The following is a 27,125-nucleotide window of genomic DNA, read 5'->3' on the forward strand; positions in this document are numbered from 1 at the left end:
TGGCCAAGACCATACAGCGGTTTAACAGGACAGGTTCCACTCAGAACAGTCCTCGCCATGGTCCACCAAAGAAGTTGAGTGCATGTGCTCAGCGTCATATCCAGAGGTTGTCTTTGGGAAATAGACGTATGAGTGCTGCCAGCATTGCTGCAGAGGTTGAAGGGGTGGGGGTTCAGCCTGTCAGTGCTCACACCATATGCCGCACACTGCATCAAATTCGTCTGCATGGCTGTCATCCCAGAAGGAAGCCTCTTCTATAGATGATGCACAAGAAAGCCTGCAAACAGTTTGCTGAAGACAAGCAGACTAAGGACATGGATTACTGGAACCATGTCCTGTGGTCTGATGAGACCAAGATAAACTTATTTGGTTCAGATGGTGTCAAGCGTGTGTGGCGGCAACCAGGTGAGGAGTACAAAGACAAGTGTGTCTTGCCTACAATCAAGCATGGTGGTGGGAGTGTCATGATCTGGGGCTGCATGAGTGCTGCTGGCACTGGGGAGCTACAGTTCAATGAGGGAACCATGAATGCCAACATGTGCTGTGACATACTGAAGCAGAGCATGATCCCCTCCCTTTGGAAACTGGGCCACAGGGCAGTATTCCAGCATGATAACGACCCCAAACACACCTCCAAGACGACCACTGCCTTGCTAAAGGACTGGCCAAGCATGTCTCCAGACCTAAACCCTATTGAGCATCTGTGGGGCATCCTCAAACGGAAGGTGGAGGAGCACAAGGTCTCTAACATCCACCAACTCCATGATGTCATCATGGAGGAGAGGAAGAGGACTCCAGTGGCAACCCGTGAAGCTCTGGTGAACTCCATGCCCAAGAGCTTTAAGGCAGTGCTGGAAAATAATGGTGGCCACACAAAATATTGACACTTTGGGCCCAATTTTGACATTTTCACTTAGGGGTGTACTCACTTTTGTCGCCAGCAGTTTAGACATTAATGGCTGTGTGTTGAGTTATTTTGAGGGGACAGCAAATTTACACTGTTATACAAGTTGTACACTCACTACTTTACATTGTAGCAAAGTGTTTTTTCTTCAGTGTTATTACATGAAAAGATATAATCAAATATTTACAAAAATGTGAGGGTGTACTCACTTTTGTGAGATACTGTATGTGGCATCTTTTAGATGAACTGAATCTGTGGAAGAATAAGTTTGAGCATCAGCATCTTGAACCTGTATGTCCGAAGAGTACAGTTCAGATGGCGCAGATCTAAAATTGGTTGCATACTCCCATCTTTTTGGTGGACCAGGAAATAGCTGTAAAAATCTCCCTCCCTCTGGGAACGGTGTACATATTCTATGGCCCCTTTGTCCAAGAGGGCTCTTACGTCCTGTACTAATGTCGGGCTCTTCTCTGTGCTGACTACTGTGGTGAGGACACCTCTGAAGCGGGGGTCAAGCTCTGATCTGGACCTAGTAACCCTTTTCTATGGTGGACAGAACCCATGGAGACACATTTGGCAGTAGTTTCCACACTGCCAGATGGTCTTTTAGTGATATTAACTCTTCCACATTCTGCTAGAGGGAAATTATCAGATTTTCTTTGCCCTGTGACAGCTTACTGACCAGAGAAGACCTTGGCAAAACCCTGGCTAGAGGAGGCCCTACAGTAGTACTGGGGGGTAACTGCCCTAACAACCTCATATCCCCTGATATGTCCCTCCGTGGCCAATCAGGACCACTCCATCTTTGTCTGCTTGGCCTTTATGATCATTCTCATATCAGTCCTATTAACAGGCTGCGACTGTGGCCGCCCGGTCCCCCTGGCTCTCTGCGGGGGGAGGCGGGCTGGCACACTCACCTTCTGTGCTTCCCTTTCACTAGCGCTGGCCTGGACTACACTTATGGATGCTCCACTCATGGGTGAACTCAACACAATGGGGAGGGAAATGGCTGAACACCACCGTTTGCTGCTTTTGCCTTGCAAAACCAGAAAGTTCAATGGGAGCGTCCAACAGGGATAACTTATCTTTGTCCCCCATCCCTGAGAAGTTGAGCCATAGGTGCTTCTCTGCTGCAACTAAACTACCCATTGAACGGCCATTTGCTTAGTCGTGTGGAGAGACACATCCATGGTGCAGCGAATCTCTGCCACTGCCTTGGGCCCAATTCCCTCCCCATTGTCGATCTCATTCAGCAGATCTGCTTGGTAGGTGCAACACTGCCATTGTATGCAGTGACCCACAAGAGAGACCCACTGCCACATAGGCTTTGCCCACCAACGCAGAGGTGGCCTTACATGGCTTGGATGGCAAAGCCGCCCCCCCTAAATTACCTGTTGCCAATGGAGAGAGGTAGCTTGCAAGCGCTTCCTTTGGCATAGCTAAATAGACATGTCGCTCATTCCCCACGATGGTCAAATAACCTATGTCATGGAGTTATAAATATGGCTGGTGCATGGTTTTCCCCAGAAGCATGATATTTCATCATGCACATCTGGTAAAAAAGGGAGTTTTCTGGGTTCTGAAGGAGATTTATATTCAGTGAGGAGAAAGCGCTCATTCAGCCTGCTACGAGCCACTTCCTCTGACTGCCTCGGCAGTGGCTGGCCCACCCTGAAACCTGAGCGGAGCTGCCTGATTATAAACACATTCACAATGCATAGAGTCAGCCCTCACAAGGGTTGCCCTGTCATGCTCCAACCCTAGACACTTCACACAGAAACTGTGTCTGTCCCCCCATGATGAAATGAGAGCAAGGCATAACACACTTCCTGAATTCTCTCTCACTCATACTTTTTTCTCTTTTTTTTGAAAGGGACAGAAAAATGGACATTTTTCCTTTTTTTTCTAAAAGATAGAGAGAAAATGAAGAGTCTTTTGTGAACATTACACAAACGACCGACATGCAGTCTCTCTGAAGATAATATGGCTGACGGTGTGGTTCACAGTTGCTGTTTTACATCACCCGACAAGCTTAATTGCTACGTCACCTGATCACAGCTGGCCTATAAATAGGCATGATGTTACACAAGCTTCAGATGCCAGTCATGTGCAGTAATCAGTCCTAAAATAGGTTCAAACTCTAAATAGCTTTTGCAGAAATTGTTAGCTCATTGGTTCATCATTTTTCTAAACCCGGTCTATGTGTAAATGGTTCATTAATGTTTTAAATATGATCCTACCTCAGTGTCTCCAGGTTACAGTGAGGATTCTCCAATACAGCAGAAAAAGACTTCACTCCTGAGTCTCCTACATTATTAAAGGACAGATCTAGTTCTCTCAGGTGTGAGGGGTTTGATCTCAGAGCTGAAGTCAGAGCAGCACAGCCTTCATCTGAGACACCACAATCACGCAACCTCCAGAGACACAATGACACACTCTTCATTGATTGTAGACAGTTTGTCTTATTGTGTACTAAGTAGTATACAGTAGGTCTTTAGAAAGGTTTTAGTAACTTTTCCCTGCCTCACACATCTCAACAAAATCTCTCTCTCTCTCTCTCTCTCTCTCTCTCTCTCTCTCTCTCTCTCTCTCTGTTTTCATCAGTGTTTACATGAGCAGATCATTCTTGAGAAGATCAGACCTAAAACAGGGTTAGACTCTAATTCGTTTTTGGAGAAGTTATCTCACTGATACATATACTTATTTAAACCCAGACTGTGACTGTTTTATTCATACAGAATGTCTTTGTCTATTATTATGACTTAGATGAATATTAGAACATGTTTTTTTTTTTTTTAAATTAACGTTTTAAAATATTATCTTACCATAGTGTTTCCAGTTTACAGTGAGGATTCTCCAAAACAGCAGAAAAACACTTCACTCCTGAGTCTCCTACATAATTAAAGGACAGATCTAGCTCTCTCAGGTGTGAGGGTTTTGATCTCAGAGCTGAAGTCAGAGCAGCACAGCCTTCACCTGAGACACCACAACACCACAACCTGTACAGAGGCACAATGACACACTCTTCATCAACAGATTTTTATCTTGGTTTAATATTTATTATAAAGATGATGTGTTTGTAAAATGAGTTTATTATTCAGAATGACAGATTTAATGTTATTATTTAATACCATGCAGTTTCCTCTATGTAATTTCCTCAGCTAGTCAAGCGAGTTATATGATGACAGGAAAATGAAGTGGTATTTTTGAGTGCTGAACCCAAACCCCAAATGAGTCCACAAAGAAGAAACAAAAGAAGCAACATTGTGAAATGAAATAAAGGGAAAAATTATTTTTGTTGGCTAACTGTCGATGCTAAACAACAGCTCTTGTTCTGCTGGTGCATGGGGTAAAAGATTAGACAATCCTTATGTAATGGGAAACAGCATTATAAAATAAAAATAAAAAACACAGCACTTCCCAGCATCACTTTCCTGCTAGAGATGCCTCCATCGCCAACACCACCACACATGCACGCAAGCGCGCACACACACTATGCACTAAAGCAATGATGCAAATGTTGACAGTGTGAGTCCAGTAGAGGAATTTCATGGTTTGGGTGTGTTTGCTGGTTTGCAAATAAAAGAGTTATTTTATTTAATTATGTCTGCCCACAGATTTGTTCTGATAATTTGATGTGTAATATATGGATGTTCTTTGGATTCTGATTAGTGATACTGGGCTGTATTAGCAAAATTGACTTGATGTTAGCAATAGATGTTATGTTCCTGCAGTCTGCCATTTTGGGCAAATAAAGAAAATGTTTGTCTGAAAACATTTCTTGTTAAGGTTTAGATTTTGTGTGCCCTGTATGCAACATTAATGATCTTTGCCAGTCACATGCTTGTTTAAATGTGGACCTGCACTACTTGCGGTTGTTTTCAGAGATAGTACCCAATGTTATATACTTGTGCTACAATTGTGTGTCCTGAGGATTGAGATATGAATATGACATTCACTGTAGCTAACATCATTAATATTGAAACTGTGGCAGTTAGCGAGCTACATTGCTTACATAGGCTTGTTGAGGGTAGACCGACTTTCTGTAATGTTATCTTAATGCAGCTCCGTACACTTGCTGTAATGTTTCCATAAACACTGCTGTAGCTACATCAGTACACAGTGTAAGTTTACTTTTCTATTAACTTGTCTTTTGTAATTTAAGACAACATAGCAACAGAAAAGTTGACATGTTGAATGATATTCACACACACATACCATGTGGCAATGATTTGGCCACAAATACACTTATATATATTTACATAAATACTACACTTTTAATACTTTAACTACAATAAAGGAATTTTATTTCAAAAATGAAGTTTATGCATTTGCTTCTTTCCATAACTGCACTGTGTGGTGCTGTTTAAAGTTGAATGACTCAAGTAAGATGTTATAAGCTGATAAAACACTGATGGGAATATATTGCTTCTAGGGTGCACCGAAATGAAAATTCTTGGCCGAAGCCGAAACCGAATATAATGAAAAACTTGGCCGAAAGCCGAAAACTGAACGTTTTTTCGTGTTTTTTCCATTTATTTTGCCATTTTTTTCACCATTGCATAAAATAAATAGTCAAAATGTGCTTTTTACTATTTTGTCTTGCTTTCAAAGAAAAAAATCAATTACAAAAACTACAATTTCAAAATATTTATTTAACACTGATCTTTTTTTTTTTTTTTAATTCCAGCAGGCATAGGCTACCAACAAGGCACAATATAATTTTAAATAAATAAATTAGTAAAATAAAAATATTTTGATATGGTGATCTTTGAGCCCCCTTTGAATAGCCGATGTTAGGCCTATAACTGACTGCTGAAAGAATGTAACACTCTGTAGCCTACAACTAAAAAGTGCATTAAAAAGTGCATTGACAGGAGTGCAGAAAATGGTTATATTCGGTTCTATACAGCTGATTATATTGGGGATATATACCTCTCGCGTCCCTGTACACCTCGCCGAGTATTACAGTAGATATAGTATAGTTAGATACGTTGTTAATGTTATGTTCCTTGATAGATTTAGTTAGTTTAAACTATAGATCAGTTCATTTAGTCCCCGCTGGTTTTTCCGCTCCCAGTCCATAGTACTAGTTCATGTTTCTTGTTCTGTGTTTTGACCCTGTTTTCTGTGACCGCGACTCTGATTCCCTTTGCCTGTCTTTTTTTTGGATTACGATTTGGATTTGTCTGCCTGTCCTTAAATAAATACGTCTTTACCTGCTTCCGTACTCTACTCCCTTACGTCTCGCGATGTGACAGAAAACTCCAGAAAAGAAACAAAAACGCACGTGTCCACAGTAAACATCCGAAGAGCACGTAGCTCGTACATGCTCGTGCATGCGCGTGCCCCCTCATCGAGGTCGTGACATTCGCGCGTCTCACTCTGGATGCTAGGCTATTTGGTCGCGTCATCAAACACGTCATTGTTCGGTCAAATTTATTCGCCATTTATTCGAAAATACTTTTTTTTGCTATTTTCGGCCGAATAATTTCAGTTGCCGAACATTCGGTGCATCCGTAATTGCTTCTAAATAATTATATTTACACCACAATCGAAAAAAATGTCCTTTTTTCTCTCCAGGCAAATAATTTATTTACATGGAAAAGTGAATGACAAATTTACTTGTCCAAAGGACAACAAACATGACGATGCTTAATGTCAAGCCCTGGCAATGAAAAGAAACAATCATCGTCCTCAGGACACTGATGATGAATCTTCTGCTTCAGCCTTCTGCTTCAGTCTAACTATTAGGGGATGTGTCTTACTGAGGAGCAGGCCATGTGACTCTCAGACAGATGATCTTACCTCAGTATCTTCAGTTTACAGTGAGGATTCTCCAGTACAGCAGAGATACTCTTCACTCCTGAGTCTCCAATATTATTAAAAGACAGATCCAGGTTTCTCAAGTGTGAGGGGTTTGATCTCAGAGCTGAAGTCAGAGCAGCACAGTCTTCGTCTGAGACACCACACTTACGCAGCCTGTAGAGACACAATGGCACACTCTCCATCAACAGATTTTTATGATGGTTTAAGAATTACTTTAAAGATTATGTTTATAAATCGATTTTATTATTCAGAATGACATGAGGATTTAATATCACCTGTTCATTATAATTAACAATGTGATTTAAAATAATAATTCTGAGTGTTATATTTAGTTTCTCTCATCTGAACATAGAATAGCAGACCATGAATTTTAAAGAGAAAGGTGCCAGGTTGTGATGTTGCCATGCTCTGTCTGTTTTCCTGTTCCTTAGCCTTGGTTAAGAGTGCTTATGCTATGCCTAGTGGAGTGTTCATGCCTTGCCATAGTTAAGAGTGTTTCTGTCTTTGTTTAATGAGGTGTTCATGCTCTAGTTAGAGGAGTGTTTCATGCCTGAGTTAACTGAGTGTTTCATGTCAAGGTCTGGTTCTAAGTTTGGTGCTTCCTGCCTCATTTCTAGTTAAAGGAGAAATGTTTAAGTTAGTTCAATGTGGTGGAGTTCCTACACCCTGTTTAAGTTTCCTGTTCTTTGCTTGAGTTCAAGTTTTATGTTTAGACCTTGTTTCCCACCTCCTTGTGTGTTGACTTAACTGACAAATAAAGATTGTATACCTGCGCTTACTTCCTGTCTTGAGTACTGTGTCGTAACAGTTTGAGTATTTCCAGTATTTGTGATTCTATTAGTCTAATTCTGGTACAAAACAAATTTCTTCCTCCACTTGAACATATTCAAATAATTCATTCTCTTGTAAAAATCTGATTGTAAAATCAATCTGATTTTTTAAATTTAATTAGCCTGTAGAGAATTCTATGGCTGGCAAAGCTTTCTAACTCCAGTTGTGAAAGAACCAGAAGAACCACCGCCAAGCCTATGAGACTCCACTCCACTCCGCAACCAGACTGCTGACAAATCCACCATCTAGAGCAACTTCAATGCAAGTAAGCGCCTCCAGGTCTCAGTTGAAGCTGGCGTATTTAACAGAGCCCTTTTAAAATAAAGTGAAAATTAAATTAATTGTTTTCGGTTCGTTCAGGTCAACGACATACAGTGTTAAAACTAAGGAACCATTCATTCTCAGACAAAGCTATTTTCACCCCCTTTGTTTGTGTGCGTGCGCATGGGCACTTATGTGTTAGTTTCTGTGTATTAGAGTAGTTTCATAAAGTCTTGTCTGATTTTAATAGCAAGTTTCTCTTGTCTATATTTATTATTTATTGTCTTAAGTTGTCCAATCTTGTTACTGAGCTCATAATTCATGTATAACATGAGGATATTATTATCTGTGGCCATGGGATTAATATCCTAGCCAAGCTTAGTAAGATACATTACAGTCAACCAATCGTTAGACGAATAGCTGATCAGCTGTTGAAATATTAAGTTTACACAATTCCCCATTTGCGCTCAATTTAACAAAAGGAAAAGCTCATTTTTTCCCTACAGTGGTGGCTCAGTGATGCTCTGGGGCTGCTTTGCATCCTCTGGCACTGGAAATCTGCAGCATGTGGAAGACAAGATGGATTCATTGAAGTATCAGGAAATCCTAGGAGAAATCGTCATGCCATCTGTGAGGAAGCAGAAGCTTGGGTGTCATTGGACTTTCCAACAGGACAATGATCCCAAGCATACCACCAAGGCTTGGTTGCAGAAGTCCTGGAAGATTCAACTGGGCCAACACAGTCACCTGACTTGAACCTGATAGAAAATCTCCGGTGGGATTTGAAAAAGGCGGTTGCAGAACACAAACCCGAGAATATTACTGAACTGAAGGCCATTGCTCATGAGGAATGGGCTAAGATTGTTCAAGAACGCTACCAGAAGCTGGTGTCTGGCGATGCATCTCGTTTGCAATAGTTTGTGACAGTAAAAGGGTGCTCTACTAGGTACTAAAGATGCTTGCTATGAAGGGGTTGAATAATTTGGAGACTGGAGAAATCATAAATTGCATTTTTAGTTCAATTTGTGGAAACCACTTAAAGTATTTGTTGTGTTGAACTATTTTAATTGCTTTTGTTTGATTTGCTCAGTGCAAACAGCTGATTTTGACAAACCTGTTTTACAATGGGGCTTGAATAATTTTGATTGCAACTGTATCACTTAAGTCATGGGCCTCCATCATCTGTCACAGGTGCTACGAGGTTCTGCATGGTTCCTATCTAAGTTATCAGTTGTGCAGTTAAAATCCCCAACTTAAATTTTTATATCAGGAGTGCCGATTATAATGAGAAATTACATTATTTAAAAAAAAAAAACAAAACAAAACAAAAAAAACACTCTCTTGACTGAACTGGTGGGTGTATACACACAGATAAAAACAAAAATCTCATTCTCAAACAGCTTTCACTTTTAAAAGTCTCCCATTTAAAAACTCAAAAAATAATTTAATTCAACAATTAAATTAATTGACCTAAATTAAATTATTTTGGCACAAGACAGGAGAAAGCCTGTCAAACTTAAAAATAAACAAAAACAGATAAACTCTAAAAGCCACCAGTTACATACATTCAAAATAACTTTACTACTTTACATAATAATTGCAAGAGGAAATAAAAGACCCATTGCCTGTTTTTTTTCTGTCACGTAATTCACGTAATGGAGGTTAGGATGGATGCAAGTGCAGATAAGAGCTTTTATTAAACAGAGGCAGGCAGACAAACCCAAATCATGAGACAATGGCGTGGTCAAAAAACAGGCAATGGGTCAGGCAATTGGCAAATAGTCACAAACTAGGCAAAACAGGAATCAAGAACATGGGCGAGAACAAGATCAAAACAATAACACATGAACCGAGAAGCAAACTCTTGGTATATGGACACTCACGTAATACTTCATGATGTAGAAGATACACGAGGGATTTAAATAACATATGTAATCAGGGGTGAAACACAACAGCTGAGATTAATGATGACACATACAGGAAACAACCAGTGACGATACAGGGGCGGAGACTTGACATAAACCATAACAAATGCATGTCAGTAAATAAAATCAGTGTCAATAAAAACCCAAAAGCGTGCGCTCACTTTGAGCTCAGGCATCAAGCTCGTGCTTTGGGTTTCCGAGCACGCTGCATGCTACAGGTCTAGCTCGAGGGGAAATCGTGACAGTCTGGGGAACATTTCATTATCATGAAAAGTAATCCACAATCACTAGGAGATATTCATGTCATTGAGGACTGCAAGGCAAAAGACTCATGATGTCTACTCCTAGCATATTGTTTGGACGGAAGGTGGTGATTTGTTGGATCTTTCCAGCAGGTTTTTGGTTCTTATTTTTAAGTGTCTGCCATTTTATACACCTCTTGACATGTTTCACATCTGTCCACATTCCAGGCCAGAAAGTGACTTGTTATAACCTCTTGTGTGTGTTGTAAATACCTACATGACCACGTAAGGGGTGTGAATGGTAGTGGTGCAAGATCTTTCAATCTAGGCTACAGGGAAGTTACACTCTACCACTCAAATCTGTGGTACCATCCAGCCAATCCAAGAAAGACCTGCACTTCTTTAAGATTTCTGGGAACTGGGTAAGAGTGTATAGCTTCTACTTTGCTGGGGTCTGCGGAGATGCCTTTAAGATTTACCACATGTCCAGTAAATGTCAGTTCCTGAAGTCAGAATTTACTTTTTTCAGATTGATGATTAAGCCAGTGGTTTGTAAACATTAAAGGACAGTTTCTAGATTGTGGAAATGTTGGGTCATGGAGGGAGTGTATACCATATCAATATATGTAAAGCAGATCTTTCCTCATAATTCTCCTAGAACGGTCTCCATCAATGTCTGAACTGTTGCAGGAGCACAAAGGAATGTACCCTACACAAGGGGGACCGTATGCTGAAAAAGTGTGAGGACCACTGAAGTAGAGGATACGCATCTCTCTTTGTGATGACAATAAACTTATTGTAATCTACTCAGAATCTTAAGCTTTCATCATTCTTTGGGACTAGAACCAATGCAGGCCCATGCAGAATGAGATGGTTCTACTGTACCATTTTGCAAAACTTCCTTGAACTGATCTTTCACAACATCGTATTTCTCAGGTGTTAACCAATATGGACATTGTTTAATGGGTACTGGATGAGTGGTGTAAAGGCAGTGCTGAAGAACAGTTTTCGTTCCAAGCCGAAGGGTACATACTTGAGGATTGGAGTTTAGAAGGTGAAGTAATTTATGTTTCCCTTCAAGTGTTAAGTGTGCTTTGTTTACTGCAGCCTCTCGTAAAGTATGATTATCCATGACACCTAATTGTGGTGATACCAGGGGGAGTTGTGTTGGAGGAGTGGCATTAAAAGTGTCGGGCTTGGACTTTTGAGGTGTGGCCGTCTTTTCAGATGCTGATTTTTTCCAACTGGAATGTTGTCTTGGCCCCGTTGAAAAGGATACTCTTCTTTGAGGTCAGACTTAAATTAATATTTCCTGTTGACAACATTGATCTGCAGACCACTGGAAAAGATTAAATCCAAGCCTAGGAGTAGAAAATAAGCTAGGGCTTTGGAGGTGAGAAGAGCAGTACATATGGTGAAGCTTTTGTTGTGAAGTGTTAGGTGAATATTTGTCCATCCTAAAGGTACTTCGACCTTGCCACTGGCCAAATAGAATGGCTCAAGGGACCAGGGATGGACATTGTCATTTGGAGAAAGCTCCTTCCACAAACTCTGGTGGGGAAGAGTATAACTTGCTCTAGATTATAACGGTATAACAGTATCTACAGTGGGGGAAATAAGTATTGTACGCGTCAACATTTTTTTCAGTAAATATATTTCCTATGAGGCTATTCACATGAAGTTTTCACCAGACGACATTAGTATTAAATCAAGAAATATGGAAATATTAAGAATTCACAAGATTAAAGTCCATAAATAAAGTTATGTGTAATAAAGTGGAATGACACAGGAAAAAAGTATTGGACATGCTAACTGAAATGTAGTTAATACTTAGTGGAGAAGCCTTTGTTTGTAATGACAGCTTCAAGACGCTTCCTGTATGAAGAAATTAATTGGCTGCAGTATTCAAGTGTGATTTTGGCCCATTCTTCTAAACATTGTCTTTAAATCTTCTTCAATTGGATTCAAGTGAGGTGATTGACTGGGCTATTCTAATTAAATTTTCAATTTTTCTAGTTCAATTTTGCTCTTGTCTGACCAGACTACACTCTCCCAGTATTTCATAGGCTTGTCCAAATGAGTTGTAGCAAACTTTAAACAAGCTTTGTCATGCCTTTTCATTAGTAACGGAGTCTTATGGGGTGAGCATGAGTGCATTTCTCACTGTTTTCTCTGTGACAATGGCACCTGATGCCGCCAAGTGTTTCTGGAGCTCTTTCCAAGTGATACTTGGCTCTTGGGCTACTCTTTTGACTATTCTTATGACTCCCTGGTCAGAAATCTTGTAAGAAGCTCCTGTGTGTGGCCGGTTGATGACGGAGTGATGTTGCTTCCACTTGTGGATAATGGCCCCAATGGTGCTTACTGGAGGATTCAGAAGTTTAGAAATACGTCAGTATCCAATTCCATCAATATGTTTTGCAACAATAAGGTTGTGAAGGTCTTGGGAGAGCTCTTTAATTTTACCTATCATGAGATGTTTCTTTTTTTATTGACCATCAATTTACTAATCCAGCTGATATTAATTTGCACAGATCGGAGGTATAATTACTTATGAATTTCAGGTGGTTCCTTGCCTTAGAGAACTGCTTTTTCGTAGCATAATTTTTTCCTGTGTCATTCCACTTTATAACACAACTCTATTTATGGACTAATTTTGTGAATTTTTTTTTTCTTGAGTTAATACTGATGTCTGGTAAAAATTTCATTTGAATAGCCTCAATGGAAATATATTTACTGGAAAAAAAAATGACTCATTCAATACTTATTTCCCCCACTGTAGCTGATAAAATCTGTTTGCTTGCTTTAAGTCCAGCATTACAAGCATTATGAAATCGCTTTACTACCACTGTTCCTCTCTTTTCCAGCATTTTCTCAATTACGTCTTTAGCAAAGCAATACATCACAATAAACAGCAGCACAGCTTGAATGTCCTCCATGCTTGTTCTTGCAGTGTCATTATCAGATTTCAGAATATAGACCGTCCATTTTTAAAGCACTTACCATTATCCAAAGAATAAAAAAAATCATTCTGTGACCAGGAAGAGAACCAGGGCCACGACCATGAAAGTACCAAATCCTGACCACCAGACCACCAGTTAAGTTTCAGTGTATTCTTATTACGGTATAAAGGTTTGTGTTCCAATCAGAGTCTGCTACGTGTTTTTGTGAGCTGAACAAATATTTTACATTATTACATCATTAAAATCAGCTTACTTTGTGTCAATAATCAGTTTGATTTTAGCATACTTCGCGGCTTCATATCCTTTCCAAGGGCGCATCATGTGCAGTCATACGTCACCAGACTAATTTGCCTAATTTTTGCGGTACTTTAAAACACAATGGAAATGCAGACAACAAAGGTCTGGAGGAACCAAATAGTCCCTTGAATAAAGTTCCTGGGATTAATTGTTCCAGGTAATTTCAGTGCCAAAGTGGCTTTAATTGCAAAATCCTTCCAGTGCACTGGAACATTTGCTCCCTAAAAATCCCACAAAAACTGTTGAGCATCAATGCTCTCTACAGTGGTACTCCAAAGTTTGTGAACCTTTTAGAATTTTCTATATTTCTGCATAAATATTAACTAAAACATCATCAAATTTCAAAAGTCTTAAAAGTAGATAAAGAGAACCCAATTAAACAAGATATATACAATTATTATACTTGGTCATTTATTTATTGAAGAAAATGATCTAATATTACATATCTGTGAGGAGAGGCAAAAGTATGTGAACCTTTGCTTTCAGTATATGGTGTGACCCCCTTGTGCAGCAATAACTGCAACTAAATGTTTCTGGTAACTGTCGATCAGTCCAGCACATCGGCTAGGGGGAATTTTAGCCCATTCCTCAGTACAAAACAGCTTCAACTCTGGGATGTTGGTGGGTTTCCGCACATGAACTGCATGCTTCAGATCCTTCCATAACATTTCTATTGGATTAAAGTCAGGACTTTGACTTGGCCATTCCAATACATTAACTTTATTCTTCTTCAAACATTCTTTGGTAGAACTACTTGTGTGCTTAGAGTCATTGTCTTGCTGCATGACCCACTTTCTCTTGATATTCAGTTCATGGAAAGATGTCCTGACATTTTCCTTTAGAATTTGCTGGTATAATTAAGAATACTTTCCCCAAATCAAAGATGGCAAGTCGTCCTGTCCCAGATGCAGCAAAACAGACCCAAACCATGATACTACCACCACCATGTTTCACAGATGAGATAAATTTCTTATGCTGGAATACAGTGCTTTCTTTTCTCCAAATATCACCCTACTCTTTTAAACCAAAAATTACATTTTGGTCTCATCAATCCATAAATTATTGTTCCAGTAGCATTCTGACTTATCCACATGATCTTTAACAAACTGCAGATGAGAAGCAATGTTTTTTTTTTGCAGAGTAGAGGTTTTCTTCTTGCAACCCTGCCATGCACACCATTGTTATTCAGTGTTCTCCTGATGATGGACAACAACATGTTGAGTTAATGTGAGAGAGATGTTTAGTTGCTTATTAGTTACCCTGGGCTCCTTTGTGACCTTGGACTATTACTCATCTTGTTCTTGGAGTGATCTTTGTTGGTAGACCAATCCTGGGGAGGGTAACAATGGTCTTGAATTTCCTCCATTTGTACACAATCTGTCTGACTGTGGATTGGTGGAGTCCAAACTCTTTAGAGATGGCTATTACCTTTTCCAGCCTGATGAGCATCAACAACTCTTTTTCTGAGATCCTCAGAAATCTCTTTGCCATGATACATTTCCACAAACAGGTTGTGAAGATTATACTTTTATATATTATGTTTTCTGAAGCCTCTCAACTCGAAAAAAAATGGGGGATGAACTCTCAGCCAACTTCCAAATGTAAGTAGCTTGTTATTGTAGCTCTCAAATGATTACTTCTGATAGAGATTTTTAACTTTGACATTATACATATACAGTATCTCACAAAAGTGAGTACACCCCTCACATTTTTGTAAATATTTGATTATATCTTTTCATGTGACAACACTGAAGAAATGACACTTTGCTACAATGTAAAGTAGTGAGTGTACAGCTTGTGTAACAGTGTAAATTTGCTGTCCCCTCAAAATAACTCAACACACAGCCATTAATGTCTAAACCGCTGGCAACAAAAGTGAGTACAGCCCTAAGTGAAAATGTCCAAATTGGGCCCAATTAGCCATTTTCCCTCCCCGGTGTCATGTGATTTGTTAGTGTTACAAGGTCTCACGTGTGAATGGGGAGCAGGTGTGTTGATTTTGGTGTCATCACTCTCACACTCCCTTATACTGGTCACTGGAAGTTCAACATGGCACCTCATGGCAAAGAACTCTCTGAGGATCTGAAAAAAGAATTGTTGCTCTACATAAAGATGGCCTAGGCTATAAGAAGATTGCCAAGACCCTGACACTGAGCTGCAAGACCATACAGTGGTTTAACAGGACAGGTTCCACTCAGAACAGGCCTCGCCATGGTCCACCAAAGAAGTTGAGTGCACGTGCTCAGCGTCATATCCAGAGGTTGTCTTTGGGAAATAGATGTACGAGTGCTGCCAGCATTGCTGCAGAGGTTGAAGGTGTGGGGGGTCAGCCTGTCAGTGCTCAGACCATACGCCGCACACTGGATCAAATTGGTCTGCATGGCTGTCGTCCCAGAAGGAAGCCTCTTCTAAAGATGATGCACAAGTAAGCCCGCAAACAGTTTGCTGAAGACAAGCAGACTAAGGACATGGATTACTGGAACCATGTCCTGTGGTCTGATGAGACCAAGATAAACTTATTTGGTTCAGGTGGTGTCAAGCGTGTGTGGCGGCAACCAAGTGAGGAGTATAAAGACAAGTGTGTCTTGCCTACAGTCAAGCATGGTGGTGGGAGTGTCATGGGCTGGGGCTGCACGAGTGCTGCCGGCACTGGGGAGCTACAGTTCATTGAGGGAACTATGAATGCCAATATGTACTGTGACATACTGAAGCAGAGCATAATCCCCTCCATTTGGAGACTGGGCCACAGGGCAGTATTCCAGCATGATAACCCCAAACGCACCTCCAAAATGACCACTGCCTTGCTAAAGAAACTGAGAGTGAAGGTGATGGACTGGCCAAGCATGTCTCCAGACCTAAACCCTATTGAGCATCTGTGGGGAATCCTCAAATGGAAGGTGGAGGAGCACAAGGTCTCTAACATCCACCAGCTCCATGATGTCATCATGGAGGAGTGGAAGAGGACTCCAGAGGCAACCTGTGAAGCTCTGGTGAGCTCCATGCCCAAGAGGGTTAAGGCAGTGCTGGAAAATAATGGTGACCACACAAAATATTGACACTTTGGGCCCAATTTGGACATTTTCACTGAGGGGTGTACTCACTTTTGTTGCCAGCGGTTTAGACATTAATGGCTGTGTGTTGAGTTATTTTGAGGGGACAGCAAATTTACACTGTTATACAAGCTGTACACTCTCAATTTTACATTGTAGCAAAGTGTTATTTCTTCAGTGTTGTCACATGAAAAGATATGATCAAATATTTCCAAAAATGTGAGGGGTGTACTCACTTTTTGAGATACTGTAGGTTTTTTTGAGTTAAGTGTTTAATGATTTTTTTTTAGTCCACTAGCTTGTCTATAATCCTGTTTGACATATTATGACACAAATACATGTGATTAAGATAAATTTATATGACCTAAAACTTAACTATTTTACGTTTTTAACTTTTAATGACATTTTAAAATGCAAGGAAGTAGTAATATCGCTGGTAATTCAGTTATCAGTGTCCCAGTGTGTAGTGAGCCAGGCTCCTTATCAGAGCCCCAAATAGTGTATATCATGTACATCATCCACTACTACTACTGAACTAGGGTGCTGGTTGAGACACACCCCAGGTGTAAATTAGCACCATGTGTGTTGTGAGCAGTTGCTAGGTCCCCAGTTTAATGAGGAATTGAGCTACGTTTTGGATTGGAGTTTGGACATTTTTTATGTACCTTATTTTAATCATATATGTATACTAAAACATAAAGTAGTGAGCATGCACTGTGATCTTCTCTTATACACACACCTATTGATCCTGTTCTCAACTTCAGCTCTGTGATACTATATGAATTTATTTGAGTCAGTGGGTTTACTCAGACATTATTCATCACAAAATGTAGAATAATATGAGACCATTTTAGGACCTTAGTGAAAGAACTATTGAGGAAAACGGCATGGTTTCAATACTGCTTGTTCACTGAACTGCTTCTGTAGTCGAATCAAGTCATGTTTTGTGCTGCAGCTTCTCCCATATGTACATCTGACCCAAAGACTCTGAGACAAATCATCAGTGTGCAGTGAAAAGAAACAATCTTCCTCCTCAGGACAATGATAATAACCTAAAACTTCTGTTTTAGTCTCACTATTAGAGAATATGTCTTACTGTGGAGCAGGTCATGTGACTCTCAGAGAGATGATCTTACCTCAGTTTCTCCATTTTACATTGAGGATTCTCCAGTACAGCAGAGAGACTCTTCACTCCTGAATCTCCGACATTATTATAGGACAGTTCCAGTTTTCTCAGGTATGCGGGGTTTGATCTCAGAGCTGAAGTCAGAGCAGCACAGCCTTCCTCTGAGACACCACAATCACACAACCTGTAGAGAGACACAATGACACTCTCTTCATCAACACATTTTTATCTTGGTTTACTTCTTGTGAAGATAATGTGTCTGTCATGATGGACTTTCTGCCCTTTCTTCACCAGTGACAAGGTATAATTGCACTGACCAAAACATTGCCAGTGTTTAGAGGTGAAGCCAGAAATTGAACAGTGGGTGGGCACAGGTTTGAAAAGAAAACTCAAAAGAAAGCAGTCGCTAGTTGTTTATGTAGCGCATGTGCACTCACATGCATGAACACATCACACCTAACAGAAAATCACAAAATGAAAGACAACTGGTTGCAGAAAATAGGCTGATAAAATTAGACATGTTTGTACTGCTGTGTTTTACAGCAGCTTTTCTCATTAAAGACAACTCAGTGAAACAATCTCAGTGAAATTAAATCATACATTTTGGGCTTTAACAATAACACAATATAAACAAAACAATATTATAACAGCTTTAACCCAACTATTTTTGTGTGGGCCCAGGCTGCCTCAGTTTAGAATTATTGATACCAAGTGTACTAGAACTGCAAAAGTATTGCTGGCTTTAAATGTTATGAGTCAGCTTTGTATAACTTTTCTCTGTTTGTCTCTAATATCTATAGACATAATTATATATCTATATTGAGGGTTTATATGATCTTACCTCAGTACCTCCACTTTACAGTGAGGATTCTCCAGTCCAGCACAGAGACTCTTCACTCCGGAGTCTCCTAGTTTATTCCCAGACAGATCCAGTGTTTTCACAGACAGATGCAGTTCTCTCAGACTGGAGGTTTCTGAGCTGAGCGCTGAGTCCAGAGCTGACCAACTTTTCAATCCAAGTGAATCACACCTGATACTAAAGGAAATAATAATAATACATAATGAACTAACACTAGTGCAAATTATCAAACAAGTCCTCAAAGCTTTCACTGTACCTTCTCATTTTCAGAAATGCCAAAAGTAAAAACTCCACTTAGACAAAATGCTTGAAGGGAATCTCTGGGCCAAAATCTAAAATTTAACCAATGATATATCTGTGTAAACATCCTGCCACATTTTGTAGTCTGAGACAGAAGCAATTGCAGGTATGGCAGTTTAATAAAATAACAAGTCCAAAGAATCAGGCAGAAATCAATATACATAGGCAAGCAAGGGTCAAACGATCAGGCAAACAGGCTAAAAAAGGCAAGACAGAGAATCGAGGTCAGCAGAATAAACAAAGTCAGGAACCAGAAAAGCAAACACGATATAAGGCTTGGAATAATGACAGAGACTAAGCAACTGAGCGTAATACTTCGTCATTGTGTTGAATCAGTCTATATATGCTGTGGAGTGAGTGTGTGTGAGATTGGTAACAGGTGTGTGTGATTAGAACTCCGGAGATGGTGAACGTGTGTGTGGGAAGTGTAGTCCTCTTCGGCCATGTTTGTAGTTCATGGTGCATCCTGGGAAATGGTGTTGCTGGTTTGCTGTGATATGACACATCCCCAGGGCCATTTCCTCCTACAAGTGTTATAAGTGGTAGCTTAGGGCTCCCAGACCACCAGGTGGCCCCACGAGTATTAAAATAGATGTACAAACAAAGCACTCTTTATTATCATTTGGCAAATGATTAATGTTATGACAGTCACTGAGACTCACATGCAGTAATAGAGATTGCCATTTATGTAACTAAATTAGATAACTAGTATGACTAATGTAAGAAGATCAAAAGGAAGCAGTGATCATGAAGCTATCTGGACTCCTCTACCTGCATATGCATCTGTGTGCCTGTTCCTCACATGACAATAAAGACTATTCTACAGTATTTATTCTGCATGTTGTACTGTTACAGAAAATTTTAGTTGGAAAAACAACACTGTATTGTATACAACTGCTGCTGTTAGTGAGTTATTGTGATACTTAGAGAGATTATCTTACCTCAATATCTCCACTTTACAGTGAGGATTCTCCAGTCCAGCACAGAGGCTCTTCACTCCTGAGCTTCCTAGTTTATTCCCAGTCAGATCCAGTGTTTTCACAGTCAGATGCAGTTCTCTCAAATTGGAGGTTTCTGAGCTGAGCGCTGAGTCCAGAGCTGACCAACTTTTCAATCCAAGTGAATCACACCTGATACTGAAAGAAATAAAATAATACATAATGAACTAACACCAGTGCAAATTCTCAAACAAGTCCTCAAAGCTGTACCTCATCATTTTCATAAATAAAATTTAACCATTGATATATCTTTTGTAAACATCCCTAGGGCCATTTCCTCCTATAAGTGTTATAAGTGGTAGCTTAGGCCTCCAGACCACCAGGTGGCCCCATAAGTTTTATAATAGATTTACAAAAAAAGCATTCTTTACTATCATTTGGCAAAAGATTTATGTTATTAGACAGTCGCTGGGACTCCCATGCAGTAATAGAGACTGTTTATGTAACTAAACTAGGTAACTAGCGTAACTAATATCAGAACATCAAAATGAAGCAGCGATCATGGAGCTCTTTGGAGTGTAGAAACACAAAAAGAAAAAAGTAGAATAGATAAAGGGTTAGGCCAGTTGTGGCCAAGAAATTGAATAACTGAATGCCTGAAAGCTTAAAATGGAGAGTGGTTGGATCTTCTAAATAAAAGTATTTTACAACACGAGTAAATATGTCAAGTGACTGAAAAAGAAAGTGTGTAACCTCCAAGTCCTCTAAGGCAGGGGAGAATATTAAACACTGTGGAAATCAAACTGATGCATGAAGACAAAGTTATGTTTATATCCAAAATGCTCCACTGTGTGTAAGGGGAAGGGGAAACTGGTGTGAGTTGCTCAAAAGGTTTAGTTTAATTTAAGTTTATTGTCATTATATGCTGCATTTGCGCACTTGCAGTGTAAATTCTGTTGTTTATTATAACAGGAGTGATCTGGTAGTAACGAGGCTGGGTTGCTGATCACACGCAGTGTAGATGCGCTGATACAGAGTGTAGCGCAAGTGAGATCTGTAATGTCTAATTAAAACATTATGATCACAAGTAAACACAACTGTGCATGCAACACCAGTCCCATTCACAAGGCACATTCCTGTTCAATTCTAAAACCTGTATCAGATGTAAATGTTTGCCACTTTTCAGATGTATGCGAAATTTCATTAGTTTTCGAGCATTTGTAGGCCTCAGAAATGTAATTCGTTTCATATCAAAATTTGTCGGGCAGTAACGGACACGCCCTTCCACGAAAACTCAAAAGATTAGTAATTTAGCATCGCCAAGGTGGATAGATTTCTCTCACCGCATATGATGCTGATCGGATGAAAACTCTAAGAGGAGTTAGTTAAAATATGAGGCAAGGAAATGGTTGTTGCCAGTAGGAAGCACTAGGACAACAAGTGATTATTGGCATGTAGATGTCTTCAGGCCCAGACTTTTATCAAACATGTGAAGTTTGGAGCAGATTGGACATTGTGTGTTTGAGTTATAAGTTCCTTTTTCATGATGAAACATCGAAATTTGTGAGCCTGCAACGACCACGCCATGCAAAAAAAAACACAAAAGCTTCACAATTTAGCATCGTCAATGCCTTTAGATAAGACTGACCAAATATGATGTTGATCTGATGAAATCTCTAGGAGGAATTCATTAAATTACGAGGCCTGGAAAAGTAAAAAAAAAGTAGCAGAAATTTAAGAGAAAAATCAAAATGGCTGACTTCCTATTGAGTTTAGGGCATGGGATCAAGAGACATTTTTGTACGTATTGGCATGTTTACTGAATTCCGTACATGTAGGTGAAACGTAGCGTGAGGTGCACATCATTGAAATTTTGTAGGTAGTGCTATCGAGCCATTTTGCCACACTCAATTCTGGAACCCCTATCAGATGTAAATTTTCACCAGTTCTGATGCATCTGCAAGGTTTTGTAAGTTTTCGGATATGTTTAGGCCCTCTAAAATGCAATTCATTTGAGAATGGAAGAAGAAGAATAAGAAGAAAGAAGAATAAGAAGAGGAGGAAGAAGAAGAGAAGAAACGGAGCAGATCTAATAGGGCTTCACACCAGCAGTGCACGGACCCTAATAATAATAATAATAATAATAATAATAATAAATGGAGCAGATCCAATAGGGCTTTGCACCAGCAGTGCTTGGGCCCTAATTATATTGTGAATGGAATGTTTTTTTTTCTCTGCTAAAGAGTTACTGTTTTGCCACTAACAATCTTGACGTCACTATCTCTCCACTATCTCAACTGGTTCTTCTTGGTCTCTCTGTCCTCTCTCTCTCTCCATTCTCCTCTCCCACTCTTTGCACTGATAATTGATAAAGTATACTGTATTCAACAAAAAATGACATCTAATCTGATAATAAATAAATCAAACAGAGTATTTGTGATGTAAATAAATGTAAGAAGAGGTTGGGGAGAATCCACATTTTATATATTAATACATTTCTTAGTTATGTGAAATCATTGTGGGTTCAATGGCAATAAATGTGGCATATGAATGTTCAACGGCAATGAATATCGTATATCCATCTATGAAAAAACAGACATTTCCAAGGAGTGAGGGTTTGTTCCAATGCTTTAATTCACTGTCCATAAATGTGCCGTAAATATACCATGACCAGTGTGTAAGCACATTAGCTGTCAGCCGATAAGTGAACTACATCAGCTAACTTTCTTTTAAATTATTCAAACTATAGCACTAAAACTAGACACTTTCTAAGTTACAATAATAACAACCAATTTGACTTAACATTCTCTTTCAGACCATTCAGCAATTTTATTTGCAAACATTTCAACTTACTTGTGTTTTAATATGTACAGCACCATGAAAACCTTACCTTCTTCTTCTCCTTTGGTTTTACTGGCATGGTGGACTACCAACCTTCGCACCACTCCCTGAGGCATTGAACACACCTGTTTCTCATCAACTCGCCAATCAGCAGTGTATTTAAACTCAGAGCCAGCTCACACTCTGCCTGCTCCCCCTCATCCATGCAGCATCAATTGAGCATCCAATCTCCACTCTGTTGCCCCGAGTTCAAATCTTGGCCTCGACCATTCTTCTTTCCCACACAATCCTACCCACCACAACCTTTAATAAAACCCATTTCACCTCAAACCATGAGTCTGTGTTCTGCTTCTAGGTCCCCTCATTCCTGTGGTTATTACAGAATGATCTGAACAACATGGAGTGAGCAGAACCAGATCCCCTTCATTCAGCCCTGTCCAATCATGGTGTTCTCCTTGGTCAGCAGCTTTGTGAGCTCACAGAGAGAAACTGCACCATTCTGAGGCAGATCAAGCTCCTCATCTAACAACTCAACCACACCCAACTGGTCCAGAGGTCCTCTGCCTGGCCCCCAGCTCAGTCAGTCTGCCCCTGTGGCACCCTCCCCTTACTCTCCCAGTCCTCCCTGTTGTGAAGATCCAGATCCTGAGTCCTATGTGGGTGACCTAGGGAAGTGCAGGTCCTTTCTCCCTCATTGCACCCTTGTGTTTGCTCTATGCCACTGACAAGGACAAGATAGCCTACATCATAGAGCTACTAAGAGAAGATGCCTGGCTTGAGACAGGCAGCCAGCCCTGTGGTCCTCCCTCTCCTCCTTCATTGCTGAACTGCAAAGGGATTTCACTTTCCTGTCCATGAGAAGGAGGTCGCCAAATGTCTGCTCTCCCTCCACCAGGGATCCAGTATTTGGTAGTGTTCTGGGTCCTGGCTACCAAATCCGAGTGGAATGAGGAAGTGATCAAAGGAGTGTACTTGAGTGGACACAATGAACAGTTGAAGGATGAACTATCCCTTAAGGATGAGTTGGACTCCAATGACATGCTGATATCTTTCACGATTAGGCATGATGCCTATGCACTAGCAGTGCAGGGAGAGAGCCAGCTGGCCCCACTCCTCTCTAGTCATTTGTCTGACCCTCTGCTCATCCACCAATCCTCCCCCAAAGCCTCCGTACACTCCCTAAGTCCCTTCTAGTTCCCCTCCACCTGGAGAAGAACACATGCAGCTGGGCTGGGCCTGGTTTACTCCTGCCAAGCTTCACCAATGCCCCATCAGTCTTCCAAGTCCTGGTCATTGACGTACTCTGCGACTTCTTAAACCAATTTGTCTTCGTGTATCTGGACGATATCCTGATTTTCTCCCACACTCCAACTGAGCACACCCGCCACATCCATCAGGTCCTACAGTGGCTAGTGCAGAACCACCTGTTTGTTAATGTGGAGAAATGTGAATTCCATGTCCACTCAGTTACCTTCTTGGGGTACATCATTGAGAGTGCATGGGTCAAAGCCAACCCCAAGAAGATCCAAGCCATGGCTGAGTGGACCCGACCAACTATCCTGAAGCAGCTATAACAATTCCTAGGGTTTGGTCATTTCTACCATCACTTTATCAGGGACTACAGTTGGGTTGTGTTACCAGTCACTAGGCTTACCTCCACCTCTACTCAATAAACTCAAGGAGATGTTCACCTCATTAATCTAACCTGATACCTTGCAATAGTTCATCATAGAGGTAGATGCCTCAGACTTGGGTGTGGGTGCAGTGCACTCCCAGTCCCATCCCAGAAACGTCATCCATGTGCATTTTTATTCTTGCCACCTGTTCCCAGTGGAACACAACCATCATTGTTAATTGCTAGCCATGAACTTATAATTGTTAGCCCTGGAGGAGTGAAGGCACTTGTTTTTATTTTTTCCATTTTCATTTGGGCACTGGTTTTCATTTTTTCCATTTTTCATTTGGAATAACAACAAAAACCTGGCCTATATCCAGACTGCCAAGCACATAAACTCTCAGAAAGCCTGCTGGGCCCTGTTCTACTTTGCCATCACCTACCATCCCAGCTCCAAGAATGCTAAGCCTGACACCCTTTCCCACAATTTGTCCCTGAAGTAGATGCCTTGAGTCTTGAAACCATCCTTTTTCCTTTCTGCATGGTGGGGGACATCATGTGGGAGATTGAGGCAGTGGTCATGAGAACTCAACACACCCAACCCGATACAGGTAATGGGCTCCCTTTTCATTTGTTTGTCTCTGACTCTGGGTTCCCAGGTCCTCCAGTGGGGTCTCTGTTCCAGGTTCACCTGTCACCCCGGCTCCAGTCACACACTGGACCTGCTGACGTGACACTTTTGGTGGCCAACCATGGGAGCCAACACTCTGTCTTTTGTCTCGGACCGCATGGTGTGCACCAGTGGCAAGGCCTTGCACAATCCCTTGCCTGTTCCCATGCCACCCCTGGTCTCAAATAGCCTTTGATTTCATCACTGAACTTCCCTCCTCATAAGGTAATGCAACCATTCTCCCCATGGTCAATCATTTTTCCAAGGCAGTGCATTTTGTAGCCCTTCCCAAGCTCCCTACATCCCATGAGACTGTTAAGCTCAACCACATTTTCCAACTGCATGGTACCCTCCAGGACATCGTCTGACCATGGACCCCAGTTCACATCACAGGTATGGAAGTCATTCTGTAATGCTCTCTGTGTTACTGTAAGTCTGTCCTCAGGATTTCACCCTCAGACCAATGGTCAGGTGGAACGGGCAAATTCCATGGAGCTTGAAGTTGCACTTCAAAGGGTCACAGCCAGTAACCCTTCAAACTGGAGCTCTCAGTTACCCTGGATCAAGTATGCTCACAACTCCCTATGCCCACAAGTCTCTACTAGCATCGCCACTGGTATGTGTGCCTTTGAATGTTCTCTGGGTTATCAGCCTCCTTTGTTCCCTATCCAGGAGAACAACTTTGCAGTCCCCTCTGTGCAAGCCCACATTCCCTATTGCTGCACTGTATAGAAAGAGGCCTATTCCACCCTGCTCTGCTGATTGCGATCGTCACCTGGCTGTCTGATGTCAGATTCCAGCACCCACCTACCAGCCAGGGCAGAAGGTATGGCTTTCATCAAAGGACATTCCATTAAAGACTGATTCCAAGAAGCTCTCTCGCTGTTATCTAGGCGTCTTCACAATCAAGAGCATTATCAATCCTTCCATTGTCAAATTCAAGCTCCCCAGATCCTTACACATCCACCCATTCTTTCATGTCTCCCAACTGAAAACCCACTTATCAACCTTCTCATCAAGTCTCCATTCAGCAGTGTATTTAAACCCCGGTTCTTCAGCCACTCATCACCAGGTGAGTCCGGCTTCTCGTACGGTAAAACGTCAGGCCTACTTGCATTTATTTTCTATGTTTGTTGTCCTGTGTTTTCCTGTCGCTTAATGCTGTCAGTCTCTTCTGTGTTTTCCTTGTGCTCCAAGTCCACAGCTCACTCAGCCAACCTGCTCATTTCCTGCTATGCCCAGCCCTGGGTTACCTCCCTGTGGCTCACCAATTAAGCACTTGGCTCTCATGCCACAAACTTGAGTTTAAGCCCCGGCCTCGCCAAATACTAAAGCCTGCTCACACTCTGCCTCGCTCCCCCCTCTGTGGCACATCGACTCCACTCTGCTGACTGAAACTTAAATTTTGGCCTTGACCATGCTTCTTTATCACACAATCCTACCTATCCCAACTATTTAACCTCAATCCTGGAGTCTGTGTTCTGCTTCTAGGTCCCCTCATTCCTGTGGCTATAACACCTCTGGTTTGAGTCGTCCAATCTTTTGTCACTTGACAGCCACATAGGCTCTGTACATTAAACAAAAATTATTAGTTTGCCTCCCAATTCTCTTTCGTTCATTTGTCATGTAATGTGACAACCACATATATTTTGTATTACAGTGGGGGAAATAAGTATTGAACACGTCAAGATTTTTTTCAGTAAACATATTTCCAATGAGACTATTCACATGAAATTTCTCCAGACTTTGGTATTAACTCAAGAAATCCACACATATAAAGAAATCCAAACATTAACAACCATAAATGATGTTATGTATAATAAAGCAGAATGACACAGGAAAAAAAGTATTGAACACGCTAACTGAAATTTATTTATTTTCCACCCAGGTCTCATCGTCATCGTCCTGGTGGATGGCATCAGATTCTTCTCAAGAATCTTCTGGTAAAGGGCTCCATTCATCACTCCTTCAAATATATGTTTTATAATTATATGTTTCTTAAATTATATAAGTCTGTCAGTACCATGTGATGAAAAACAGCCCAACTCCATGATGCTTCCACATCCAAACTTCACTGTTGGTACAGTATTAAGGGCGATGTGCAGTGCCATTTTTTCTCCAAACAATGTGTGTAATATGACAGCCAAAAAGTTCAATTTTGATCTCGTCTGACCAGACTACACTCTCCCTGTATTTGATATGCTTGTCTAAATGAGTTGTAGGAAACTCTAAACAAGCTTCGACGTGCCTTTTCTTTAATAATGGAGTCTCGCAGGTGAGCGTGCATGGAGGCCATGTCGGTGGAGTGCATTGCTTATTGTTTTCTCTGTGCCAATGGTACCTGCTGCCTCCATGTGCTTCTGGAGCTCTTTCCGAGTGGTCCTTGGTTCTTGGGCTACTCTTCTGAGTATTCTTCTGAATCCCTGGTCAGAAATCTTGTTAGGAGCTCCTGTGCATGGCCGGTTGATGACGGA

General features: G+C 40.9%; 1 protein-coding gene across 2 annotated transcripts in view; it reads right to left on the reverse strand.

Annotated features, from left to right (window-relative positions):
• The window catches only part of LOC128623034 (NACHT, LRR and PYD domains-containing protein 12-like), a 393,909-nt gene that overhangs the window by 6,679 nt on the left and 360,105 nt on the right, over window positions 1–27,125 (reverse strand). For both annotated transcript variants that reach the window (XM_053649879.1, XM_053649881.1), the window contains 6 exons: window positions 19,529–19,723; window positions 18,270–18,464; window positions 17,439–17,612; window positions 6,713–6,886; window positions 3,730–3,903; window positions 3,145–3,318 (listed from right to left, as the gene is read on the reverse strand). In XM_053649879.1, coding sequence (XP_053505854.1) covers window positions 3,145–3,318; window positions 3,730–3,903; window positions 6,713–6,886; window positions 17,439–17,612; window positions 18,270–18,464; window positions 19,529–19,723 — 1,086 coding nt within the window. The remainder of the gene's footprint in view (window positions 1–3,144; window positions 3,319–3,729; window positions 3,904–6,712; window positions 6,887–17,438; window positions 17,613–18,269; window positions 18,465–19,528; window positions 19,724–27,125) is intronic.

Source organism: Ictalurus furcatus, chromosome 19 (genome assembly GCF_023375685.1).
Source record: "Ictalurus furcatus strain D&B chromosome 19, Billie_1.0, whole genome shotgun sequence".
Lineage (NCBI taxonomy): Eukaryota > Metazoa > Chordata > Actinopteri > Siluriformes > Ictaluridae > Ictalurus > Ictalurus furcatus.